This window comes from Phaseolus vulgaris, chromosome 3 (assembly GCF_000499845.2).
Source record: "Phaseolus vulgaris cultivar G19833 chromosome 3, P. vulgaris v2.0, whole genome shotgun sequence".
NCBI lineage: Eukaryota > Viridiplantae > Streptophyta > Magnoliopsida > Fabales > Fabaceae > Phaseolus > Phaseolus vulgaris.
This window is the reverse complement of record NC_023757.2, coordinates 41074372-41086388: the sequence shown is the minus strand read 5'-3', so window position 1 is coordinate 41086388 and position 12017 is coordinate 41074372. Positions and strand designations below refer to the sequence as shown.

At 37.2% G+C, this 12017-nt stretch overlaps 2 protein-coding genes and 1 long non-coding RNA gene across 3 annotated transcripts; 2 read left to right on the top strand and 1 right to left on the bottom strand.

Annotated features, from left to right (window-relative positions):
- Positions 1 to 2333: 2333 nt before the first annotated feature.
- On the bottom strand, positions 2334 to 3133 carry LOC137807742 (uncharacterized). Its single transcript, XR_011080596.1, has 2 exons — positions 2996 to 3133; positions 2334 to 2607 (listed from the first exon to the last, which is right to left on the bottom strand). It is a non-coding gene; the product is annotated as an uncharacterized lncRNA (long non-coding RNA).
- LOC137807741 (probable LRR receptor-like serine/threonine-protein kinase At1g74360) lies at positions 2602 to 6249 on the top strand. The gene is made up of 2 exons (XM_068608519.1): positions 2602 to 2773; positions 2931 to 6249. The coding sequence occupies exons 1-2, from the start codon at positions 2710 to 2712 to the stop codon at positions 6149 to 6151; spliced, it is 3285 nt and encodes a 1094-aa protein (XP_068464620.1). The 5' UTR covers positions 2602 to 2709; the 3' UTR covers positions 6152 to 6249.
- A 1560-nt stretch (positions 6250 to 7809) lies between these two features.
- On the top strand, positions 7810 to 8274 carry LOC137805641 (uncharacterized). Its single transcript, XM_068605582.1, has one exon. It carries the CDS (start codon positions 7810 to 7812, stop codon positions 8272 to 8274), a length of 465 nt encoding a protein of 154 aa, XP_068461683.1.
- Positions 8275 to 12017: the final 3743 nt, after the last annotated feature.

Below are 12017 nucleotides of genomic sequence, written 5' to 3'. Positions count from 1 at the left end.
AAATTACAAATACTCATAGTGTATCTAAATGGGAGTAATTCTTAAATGACGATATGCATTGTTTAAAAAGGGAAAAATATGAGAACTAAAATCAATAAAAAGAATTTTCAAAATAATAAAAAAATCACCATATTTATACTCACCAAGACAATATTTTTAAAAAATAATATGTTTTGAAAATTGAATTGTACCCGTTGATTCAACTAAGTAAGGGCTAATCTGCTTTATTCGATCTCAATTCAAAGAACTGATGGACCAAAATAAAATATCAGATAAACAGAAAATTTCAACTACTTCCAGTTTGCAACTTGTGAAATAAAAAGACAAAAAATAGTATGTACTAATGGTTTAATGTTTTTTTTATTTAATCGCAAACTATTATGTATAATAAAACTTTTATTTTCATATTAATTATTAAAACCATAACAATACTAATATGTGATTCGGTTATTTTTCATTATACTATTAAAATATAAAAAAAAACTATTAAAATAATGTTTGTCCAAATTCATTTCATTCTGGTTGGATTTCGGTTTGAAAATTAAGTTAAGAAAAAAAAGTACTATAATTTTTAAATGAATTTAAATTTAAAGTAATGTTTGTTTTTAAGTAAATATAATAAAAAATTAGACTAACATTATTTAATACATTTTGAAAATTATTTTAAACGTTTAACTTAATTTAAACACATTTGATGTCGCAAATTAAGAACTCTATAATTTGTGAGGCCAAATACTTCTTCTCTTCCATGATAATAGAATACGCAAATTATTGTAAATCCGTGACACATATATTAACCAAGTTGAACCATTTTCTTAAAAATGGCACGTGTCTGAAAAATGTCAAACCATGAATTTAGAAAACGTTTCTGAAATAGTGACATGTCTTAATCTCATTGGATGGAGGTACGAATACGTTGAATATTTGTCTTTCGTCACTTTTTTTCGTTTACAATTAATTGTCTTCACTATTCTTTTCAAATAACATTTTTATCGTTACTATTCTTATTTACATTCCTATTTTCAAATTTTTAAAAACAATTATTTTTAGTTTATGTAAGAGTGATAATTTTTATTTAACTCAATTAATTTTATGTGATCATCATTATTTTAAAGGGTTTCTTCCCTCAAGCGTAATGAACACAATGTGTATATTGATATATAAACGTTATGAGATGGGATGTGATGCAACATATCTCTATCTACGGTTGTGAAGTTAATAAAAATAGTTTTCATAGACTTTTACAAGTGAACTGAAATTAATAAAAAGAAACTATAAAGAACAAAATGAAAATACATTATATATTCATCATGTCATCATCAAATATATGAAATAAAAAAAAATATATTTTTTAAATGTATCAAACTATGCTTGCTTTATTTTTAATTTGTGTAAAGTTGACAAAGTATATAAAACTAGACCAACTTGCAGGCTAATCCAAAACTGGGTCGAGATATGAAGTATGACCCATTACCAAACGTAAGACATAGTTAAATAATATGCAACTTTTCCTATCATATTTAGTTAAAGATAAATTAAAATATAACATTACGGGGACGTAGTTTAAGTAACTCAAATTTTTATACTTTAGCTGACTACTTTTTACTTTAACTAAAATTATAATACCCTCTAATTTTAAATTTTTACAAACACTTTTTATCTGGTGATGTATTAGTTTTTTGTTGGGATGGAAGAAAAAGTCAAAGAAGCAATAAAAACGTTGACATTAAAAAGGTATTGCAGTACCAAAATTGTTGTGGCATGGTATGAGGTTCCTTTCGCTTTTACTTGTTTTCACCAACATGACATATAGCTATTCAAACTACATATAAGATACACTATTATTAACTACCTTCAGTTTCATTCAACCTCGTCTAAATCCAACCGCGTTACCTTATTAACATATGCTGTCCCATAAATAGTTGCCAAATTTTCCACGAAATTCAAAAAAAGCCATCTACTACCACTACCTACAAAACGCTCTTCTCATTCTAACTTTTCCTTAAACAACACACTCTTTAAATTATATTTATGACGTCACATAAACATTGGTTATAATAATTTTTACTACATTGATAATGTTATTACGTACTTTTCTTTTTTATATAAAAAAATTATGTAAAAACCTCCTTATCTATCAGCGTAAACCGTGTCCTTGTTGTGCTGTTTTGTTGAGTCTGAGGTCAAACTCAAACCCATGCGGGGCAATGTTGTTCGAACCGGTCAGCAACGGCGGCTCGACCGGTCTCTGGTCGAAAACGTGAGCTTCTTTATCTTTTCCTTATGCTACCATTGATAAATATGAATGGTTGAATAAATTAATGCCCCCAAAGTAGAAACACGCAACCTATTTCACATTCATTAACAAACAACATCAAGCAGAGCATACTCTTCTTTTGTTTTAACATAATCATAGCAACCGTTCATTAAATTACAATAATTCCTCAGACCTGAACGCACGTATCTTCAACGAGTAAACATATAATGCACAGGAAAATTCCTGTTGCCATTTCCTTTTTGTCCCCCTGCTGCTGCACCTTCCAGTCCAACACGCTTCCCCATGGCTTCTTCCAATTCCTCACGTTCTTGAGTCACTCTTATTTTATTCTGGCAATCATCAGCACATGAGTTTTGCTCAATAAAGAAAAACAAGAGGAGAGGCAACAGAAGAAAAACAAAAGAAAAGGAAAACTTCTCGTAGCAACATTAATGTCAGAGCAGGAAACTCATTCTTGTGGCTTACTCTTGTTCTTTTTCTTGGTCCTTCTTTCAGGTACCCATTCTTTTTCTAAGTGAAGCTCTTATTTGCTTTATTGTCTTCTCGAGGATTAGTATTATTTTATTGTGTTGCAAAGGTTGGTGATTCTGTTATATAAACTTGTGGTTTTGAGTTAACCGATGCATTTCTTGTTTGGGTTTGGTTTTGGTAGGTAACGTTGTTGTAGGGGAATCTTTGGAAACAGACAAAGAGGTTCTGCTGAGGCTGAAATCGTACCTGGACAGCAAAATTCTTGCAGACAAAGGAGCGTACATAAACTGGAATACCAGTACCTCCAATCCTTGTGAATGGAGTGGAATTTCATGCAGTGCTACGGGGAGGGTGGTTCGCATAAGCCTTTCTCGGAGTGACATCACCGGTGAGATATTCAAGAATTTCTCGCAGCTCACTGAACTCGTGCACCTTGATCTCTCTCAGAACACGCTCTCTGGTGAGATTCCTGAGGACTTGAGGCGCTGCCACAAGCTCGTGCATCTCAACCTATCACATAATATTCTTGAAGGGGAGCTGAACTTGACTGGATTGACAAGCTTGCACACACTGGACTTGTCAAATAACAGATTTTTTGGGGATATTGGATTGAATTTCCCTGCCATTTGTGACAATTTAGTCACTCTGAACGTCTCAGGTAATAATAACTTGACTGGCAGGATTGAAAACTGCTTTGATCAATGTCTCATGTTGCAGTACTTGGATTTGAGCACCAACAATCTGAGTGGAAGCTTGTGGATGAAGTTTGCCAGGCTCAAAATGTTTTCTGTCGCGGAGAACCATCTAAGTGGGACTATTCCTTTGGAAGCTTTGCCTTTGAATTGTAGCCTTAAAGAACTAGACCTTTCGCAAAATGGATTTGTTGGTGAGGCACCTAAGGGGTTTGATAACTGCAAGAATTTAAGCAGTCTGAATCTTTCTAGTAACAAATTTACTGGGGGTATTCCTGTAGAGATAGGATCCATTTCGCAGCTCAAAGCATTGTACTTGGGGAACAACAGCTTTTCAAGAGAGATTCCCGAGTCCCTTCTGAACTTAACCAATTTGACCTTCTTGGATTTGAGCAGAAATCAATTTGGTGGGGAAATACAAGAGATATTCGGAAAATTTAAGCAAGTGAGTTTTCTTCTGTTGCACTCAAATAATTACACTGGAGGATTGAAATCCTCAGGAATTCTCACATTGCCAAACATTTGGCGGTTAGACCTAAGCTACAACAACTTTTCAGGTCCGTTACCAGTTGAGATCTCTCAAATGTCAAGTCTGAAGTTTCTAATGTTATGCTACAACCAGTTCAATGGATCCATTCCACCGGAATTTGGAAACATGACTCAACTGCAAGCGCTTGACCTTGCCTTCAACAATTTGAGTGGCTCTATACCACCAACCCTTGGAAACTTGAACTCCCTCTTATGGTTGATGCTCGCAAACAATTCTTTAACTGGAAAAATCCCTCCAGAGTTGGGAAACTGTTCAAGCTTGTTATGGCTAAACCTTGCCAACAATAAGCTCTCTGGAAAATTGCCTTCTGAACTGTCCAAAATTGGAAGGAATGCAATGGCCACATTTGAATACAATAGGAAAAACTATAGAATGGTTGCTGGATCTGGTGAATGTTTGGCAATGAGGAGATGGATACCTGCAGATTACCCTCCATTCAGCTTTGTGTATAGCCTTTTAACAAGGAAAAAATGTAGAGAACTTTGGGACAAACTGATCAAAGGGTATGGTGTTTTCCCGTTTTGTGAACCTGGTTCTTCCTTTCGTGTAACACAGATATCCGGGTATATTCAGCTAAGTTCGAACCAGCTCAGTGGTGAAATTCCTCCAGAGATTGGGTCAATGGTCAACTTCAGCATGATGCACTTGGGGTTCAACAATCTCTCTGGGAAGTTACCTCGAGAGATAGGAACTATTTCCATGGTGGTATTAAACATCACAAGAAACGAGTTTTCAGGCGAAATTCCCCAAGAAATTGGCAACATGAAATGCCTGATGAATCTAGATCTGTCATACAACAATTTCTCGGGAATGTTTCCAACGAATTTAAACAAATTGACAGAGCTTAACAAGTTCAACATCTCATACAATCCCTTCATATCAGGTGAGGTCCCATCAAACGGACAGTTCGTTACCTTTGAAGAAAATTCATATTTAGGCAACCCCCTTTTGATCCTACCCGAGTTTATTCAGAACACTACCAATGATAGAAACACCACCTCTCAAAAAGACCATAAAAAGTCCTCGAGACTGTCTGTGTTTTTGGTGTTTGCGGTTATAACACTGGTTTTCATAGTATGTGGACTTCTCACTATCTTAGTCTGCGTATCGGTGAAAGGCCCTTCAGATGAACCAAGATACCTCTTGAGGGAGACAAAACAGTGGCATGATTCCAGCAGCTCGGGATCCTCACCATGGATGTCCGACACAGTGAAGGTCATCCGTTTGAACAAGACAGCTTTCACACATGCCGACATTCTGAAAGCAACTAGCAGCTTCTCAGAGGACAGAATCATAGGAAAAGGAGGGTTTGGAACAGTGTACAAGGGAGTGTTTTCAGATGGCAGACAAGTGGCAGTGAAGAAGCTCCAAAGGGAAGGCCTGGAGGGTGAGAAGGAATTCAAGGCTGAAATGGAGGTTCTGAGTGGTCGTGGCTTTGGTTGGCCTCATCCAAACCTGGTGACACTCTACGGCTGGTGCCTAAACGAGTCAGAAAAGATACTAATTTATGAGTACATAGAGGGTGGAAGCTTGGAGGATGTAGTGACTGACAGAACACGTTTGACATGGAGGAGGAGGCTAGAAGTGGCAATTGATGTGGCACGTGCACTAGTGTATCTACACCACGAGTGCTACCCTTCTGTTGTGCACAGAGATGTGAAGGCTAGTAATGTGTTACTAGATAAAGATGGGAAGGCCAAAGTAACTGATTTTGGGCTTGCGAGAGTGGTTGATGTTGGGGATAGCCATGTGAGCACTATGGTGGCTGGGACAGTGGGGTATGTTGCACCTGAATATGGACACACATGGCAGGCTACTACAAAAGGGGATGTGTACAGTTTTGGGGTGTTGATTATGGAGCTTGCAGCAGAAAGAAGAGCAGTGGATGGAGGGGAAGAGTGCTTGGTGGAATGGGCTAGGCGTGTTATGGGTTATGGACGACACCGTCATAATCATCATGGGTTGAGTCGTTCTGTGCCAGTTTTGGTGATGGGTTCTGGGCTTCTTGGTGGGGCTCAGGAGATGAGTGAGTTGCTGAGGATTGGGGTGATGTGCACAGCTGATGCACCACAGGCTAGGCCTAACATGAAAGAGGTTCTTGCTATGCTCATTAAGATATTTAACCCCATTCCCCACTCCAGTTATGGATACCTTGTTTAGTCATTTTTGTTTAGGGAATTCTTCTGTAAGATCATGTAACATATTTTACATACAAACACTTCATTCATCATGTTAAACAAGTCTCTCAATTTTCTCAACACCTTCTCCTTTAGTCATTTTGCCTTATTTTCTCTCCTAATATCATCTAACGGTATAATATTAGTTATATTAAAAATACCTAATTATTCAAATTATTTAGAGTATATATAAATTTAAATATCATCACATTTTAAAACACAAATTTTCTAAAATGTGACATTAGTGTCTAAATTAGTTTTTGAAAGATAATTATTATTTTTCCATATTTTCTAACTCAAATAAATCATTCATTATTTTTCACCAGTTTAATTTTTTTTTACATTGGTATGTATACGTCAATTTATTAAATAAAAAATATATAAAACATACCACATGGATATCAACATTTTTTATGGAAGCAAAGAGACTATTTTTAGCTGGAATGAACTTTTATGTTATACTATTTTTATTTTAAATGTGTTTTATAACTTTATATTATCTCAGTTAAGAAATCCCTGACTCTGTCTTTGGGCTAAAGCCTATAGTTCTCTCCTCACTAACGGAAGTATCTTAGTAAGTAGCATCAGCTCTTACGCTACGGGTCAGGGAGGCTAACCATATGAGGAGCCCTACCACTAGGACTTGTTCAAGCAACAAGTTGGTATGGCCCATTTAATACCTTAAGACATTTTTTTTATATAATATATAAGAAAATATAAACCTTATGTTTTTGAGTGAATTTTATATAGTTGAGTTTTCAAAAGTTTATATTTTAATATGATATGAGAATTATTTAAACTCTATCGTATGAGAGTTTATGTGGCTTATCAATCCTCCTGTTATCGGACCATTATCAGATCATTCATAAAAATATAATCTCACGCATAAGTTGACAACTTAAACATAAAGAGTGTGACAGAGTGGAAGGCCGATGTGAGTGAGGTGACGCAGACGCGGGTGGTTGCGGTGCGTTCTCATGGTTGTTGCGCGCGCGTTTGGTGGCAACGGTGGTGGTTGCGCCACGACAGGTGCTCGTCGGTGCCACTGTGGTGTGCGCGTAGGGTGGTGGCTCGCGCGGTGGTCTGGTAGGGCGCGCAGGCGAAGCGTGACGACGACGGTTGTAGTGTGACGGGCTTATTGGTGGTTCACATGGTGGTTTTGTAGTGGCCTGCGGTGTGTTTGTTGGCTAGTTCTGTGGCGGGTAGCAACTTTGTGGGCGGTAACTTGTTAGCTATTGGGAATGGTGGGGGTTCTACGGGTTTTCTCATCCCATGGAGTTGTTTGATGTATCGAGAAGTATCTCCTCATAAGAACGTATATGTTATGCCTGGTCCAAGGAAAACATTTGCTCAGGCTTTGGGAACTACATGTGATATTCCTTTGTCCGAGTTACCCACTCCTTATATTAAGGGAGACATGATCGTGGTCCAAATCGATGAGACATACTACTTGACTGGTCTTGAGGATTGTAAAATCCATTTACATGGTCGGGTTATTCTTTCTAAGGGGGATAAATCTCTCACACACCTGGACTTAACTAAAAAGTTGTAGTCGGTGTGGAAGGCTCTTGGACCGTGGAAAGCAATTCCTTTCGAGAAGGGTTTTTACGAGTTTGAGTTTGCTTCTTTAGAAGACATGCGATGGGTTCTCGGGATGGGTTCCTTGAAGTTATCTTCGGGTTTCTTGAGACTTTTTGCCTAGACAAAGATTTTGTTCCAACTACCATGGAGAGTACCAAAACTCAGGCTTGGGTTAGAATCTATAGTTTGCCTCTGGAGTATTGGAGGCCAAAGGTGATTTTTTCCATCATCAAAGGTCTTGGTACTCCTTTGGCTTTGGATGAGAATACTATGAGAAAGAAAATGGGTATGTTTGCTAGAATGCTGGTGAATATTGATATGTTGTCTCCTCTTTTTGATCATCTCTGGGTTGAACGTTCAGACTATACCTTTATAGCTGGTGTGGAATATGAATGGCTCCCTCCCTTTTGCTCTCACTGTAAGATGATAGGCCAAGAGCTTGCTCAATACCGAGTGATTCATGATCAAGGTCGTGCTCTTGGGTCTCAACATAAATCTTCTCAGAAGATAATTTCTAATGAATGAGATCAGGGGAGGACTGCGCTTCCAAAACAACGTAAAAAGTATCGGAAGAAAGATCCGCAGCCAAAGCACGTGGAAGGTTACACTGATAAATTGACCATTGATGCTTCTGGCGAAGCTAAAGCAGGGTCACCCTGCTTCCGATAAAGCAGGTGGAGTGGAGGATGATTTTGCTAATATGTCTCCTCTTGAAGATGCCTCGGATTATGAATCCAGGCAGAGATTGCCCACTCACACTTCGGATTTCCCAGAAACGGGGACGCTAAGGAATTCACATGCTGTTATGCAAGTCAAGGGCTCCGAGTCTCATGCTCCTATTGATGCTCATCATATGGAGGTCTCGGCTCCTGTGGTGGCATCACCTCCATTGCGTCCCATCTCCCCCCAGTGAGTTAAATCACCTGCTCATACTACAGCTCTACCCAATACTCCAATTGATGGTCATCATGTGGAGGTCTCTGCTATTGTGACAGTACCATCCCGTTGTTGGTCCTGAAAAATCACTTTTCCTCTCTTGATGGTTTGGACACTACAAATGTGGAAGGTGATCCTTATATTGGTATATCTACTGCCATTGTTGAACCTCAGAAGACTAAATCTCTTGGGGATGTTAAAGCACTATCGTTGGTCCTGCAAAATCACTTTTCCTCTCTTGATGGTTTGGAAAATACAAATGTTCTTGCAAAATTTTGGGCTGATCCTAACGAGATGGAGGAGGATGCCAGTGATACTGGGGAGAAAATAGTTTGCACTAAAAGAAAACCAGGGAGATCTCCTAAGGGGAATGGTAAATCCAAAAAAACTGCTAAGACAGTTTTCTCCACAATGTCGCAATGAAGGTCTCTTCATTTTTCTGAAATGTTAGAGGATTGGGAAACCACCAAACTGTGGAGATGTTGATTAGTTTACTCAAACTACATAAACATCTTTTGGTTTTTCTTGCTGATTCTATGGTGCCATACACTGATGCTTTTGATGTCCTTTTCAAATTTGTTAATATGCATTTGGTGACTACGTCTCATATTGTTAATAAAGCTGCTAAGCTTTGGTGTTTGTCGATTCCTAATTTGGTCCAAAATTTCTTGGTAAATGAACAATTTATTTCTGTAACTTGCCATTTGCATGATAAATGTTTTAGCCTTGCAAGTGTTTATGGTGCTACCACATATGGGCTAGACGATTTTTGTGGACGGATCTTAGTTCCTTCATAGGACCTTGGTGTATCATGGGAGATTTTAATGTTGTGCTTTCAGCGGATGACTGTAAAGGAGGGGTGACTCCTAATCAAGTTTCTTGCAATGAATTCCTTGATTGGATTAACACTAATGATCTTTCTTGTATGCCTTTTACTGGAACTTGTTATACTTAGTGTAATGGAAGGAGAGGGTTGCATAGAATTCAAGAAGATTGGATAGGGCGTTATGTAACGGAGTGTGTTTGGATGAATGAGATTCTTGTACTTATCAGGTTCTTGTTAAAAATTGTTCTGATCATTCCTTTATTCTTGTTAGTCTTGCTAGTAATTCTTTGAGGAAGGGTAGCAATTTTCGTTTCTTTTCTATGTGGCTTCAAGACGCTTCCTGTATGAAGCTTATTCATGATTCTTGGGCTAATAAGGTTGTTGGTTGTCCTATATGTATTTTACAACATAAGTTAAAAAGGTTGAAAGTTGAGCTTTGTGACTGGAATCAAAATTCTTATGGTAATGTTCACAATGCAGTTCTTCTTAAGTATGGTCTCCTCCTTGGTATTCAACAAACCTTAGAGATTGCTAGTATGTCTAATATTGATGGGTTTCCATGTCAAGAAAAGATCACTAAGGAGGAGCTTGATCAGACTCTTCACTGTCAATATTTGTTTTGGAAAGAAAGGGCTAAGATGCTCTGGTTTAAAGAAGGAGATAAAAATACTGCTTTTTTCCATGTTGTGGTCAAGAGGAGAAATAATTCTAGTGGGATTCATCGTCTACGAATTAATAATGTGGTTATTGAGGATCCTAAACTCATTGAGGAACATATTTTGGACTTTTATAAAACTCTTTATGCTAAGTCTATTTCTCATGTTCAGGATACAAACAATATGAAAGATTTAATTGGTACTTATATTCATGAGCTGGTTTCTTCTAAGGAGAATATGATGTTGAATAAGTGTCCTAATTTTTTAGAAATCAAGAATGTTGTTTTTAACCTTAATGGTAATAGTGCTCCTGGTCCTGATGGTTTTGGTGGTGTATTTTATCATTCTTGTTGGGAAATTATTGGGACAGATGTGTGCAATGCAGTCCAACAGTTTTTTTAAACAAAACTAGGTTCTCCCTATAATGAACAGTAATGTGGTTTCTTTTATTCCTAAGATTCAGGGTACTAAATTCATTGAAGATTACAAGCCAATTGTTGTTGCTAATTTTAAATTTAAGATTATTTCCAAGATTTTGGCAGATCGGCTTGCTCTTGTGGTTGCCATAATTATTTCTCCTAATCAGTATGGGTTTGTGCAAGGCAAACATATTCAAGATTGTATTGGTATTGCTCTTGAAGCTATTATTTTGCTTTCTAAAAAGGTTCACAGAGGTAATGTGGCTTACAAAGTTGATATTCACAAAGCCTTTGACACTCTGAGTTGGAAGTTTTTACTAAATTAGTTTTGTCACGCTTTAGTTTTCACCCCTCGTTTGTCGGTTGGATTAGTACTATTCTCCGTTCGGCTATGCTTTCTATCAGAATAAATGGCAGTTTGGTGGGTTTTTTTTCCTTGTAGTAGAGGTGTTAGACAAGGTGATCCATTGTCTCCTCTACTTTTTTGTCTTGCAGAGGAAGTTCTTAATAGAGGTCTCTCAAAGCTTGTGAATGATAAGAAGATTCTACATATGGCTAGTCCGCAAGGTTTTCTCACTCTCTCATATTTTATATGCGGATGACATTTTTATTTTCTGTAGGGCGGATAATAAGTCTCTTAGAAATTTGAGTATTTTTCTTAAAACATATGGTGATTTCTCTAGTCAATATGTTAATAATTCTAAGAGTAGTTTTTTCACCATAGATAATTGTACAAGATTTGTTACCAAAATTCAACGTATTTTTTCTTGTAGTCATGATTGTTTTGCTTTCACTTATTTAGGAGTGTCTATCTTTGTTGGTGCTCCAAAGGGTCGTTTTCTTCAACCTTTGGCTGATAAAGTCAAATTGAAGCTAGCTTCTTGGAAAGGTAAGTCTCTTAGCATGATGGGTCGGGTTCAATTGGTCAATACGATGATTACAAGTCTTCTAGATTATAGTTTTAATTTGTATAAATGGTTTGTTTCTCTTCTTAAGCAAGTTGAGCAGTGGTGATGTGATTCCACTAGCACAATTAGAATGATTCTTGACATTCTTAGGAATCATCTTGAGTTGGTTAAGAGCTAGGCACTTTATCATAGAAATGGATCAAGGTTCTATGAACAAGAACTCACCAAAACTAGTGCCAAAACACAAACTCATATAGAAGATCCAATTATTGTCAAATTGAACCGAACAAAAAGGCACAAAAGCTAAGCAAACTGAATTAGAAAGCTGGAAATTAATTTGAACCGAACAAAAGCTGGAAAAAGAAGAGAATAAGATGAAGAACAACTAGGAACATAAAAGAACCGAAGCTACACAAATCAAATCTGAAAATGCCGAACCAAAACAACAAGGAAACAAGCTAAGACAAGGAAACAACAAAAGAAGAAATGAAGGAGAAGAGAGTGCTCATGAAGATGGAAGAAT

Excerpts from the sequence above, each read along its gene's own strand:
- LOC137807741 (XM_068608519.1), top strand. The coding sequence starts at position 2,710 with ATGTCAGAGCAGGAAACTCATTCTTGTGGCTTACTCTTGTTCTTTTTC. Across the intron at positions 2,774-2,930 it reads TTTCTTGGTCCTTCTTTCAG|GTAACGTTGTTGTAGGGGAA; the intron begins GTACCCATTCTT and ends TGGTTTTGGTAG.
- LOC137805641 (XM_068605582.1), top strand. The coding sequence starts at position 7,810 with ATGGGTTCTCGGGATGGGTTCCTTGAAGTTATCTTCGGGTTTCTTGAG.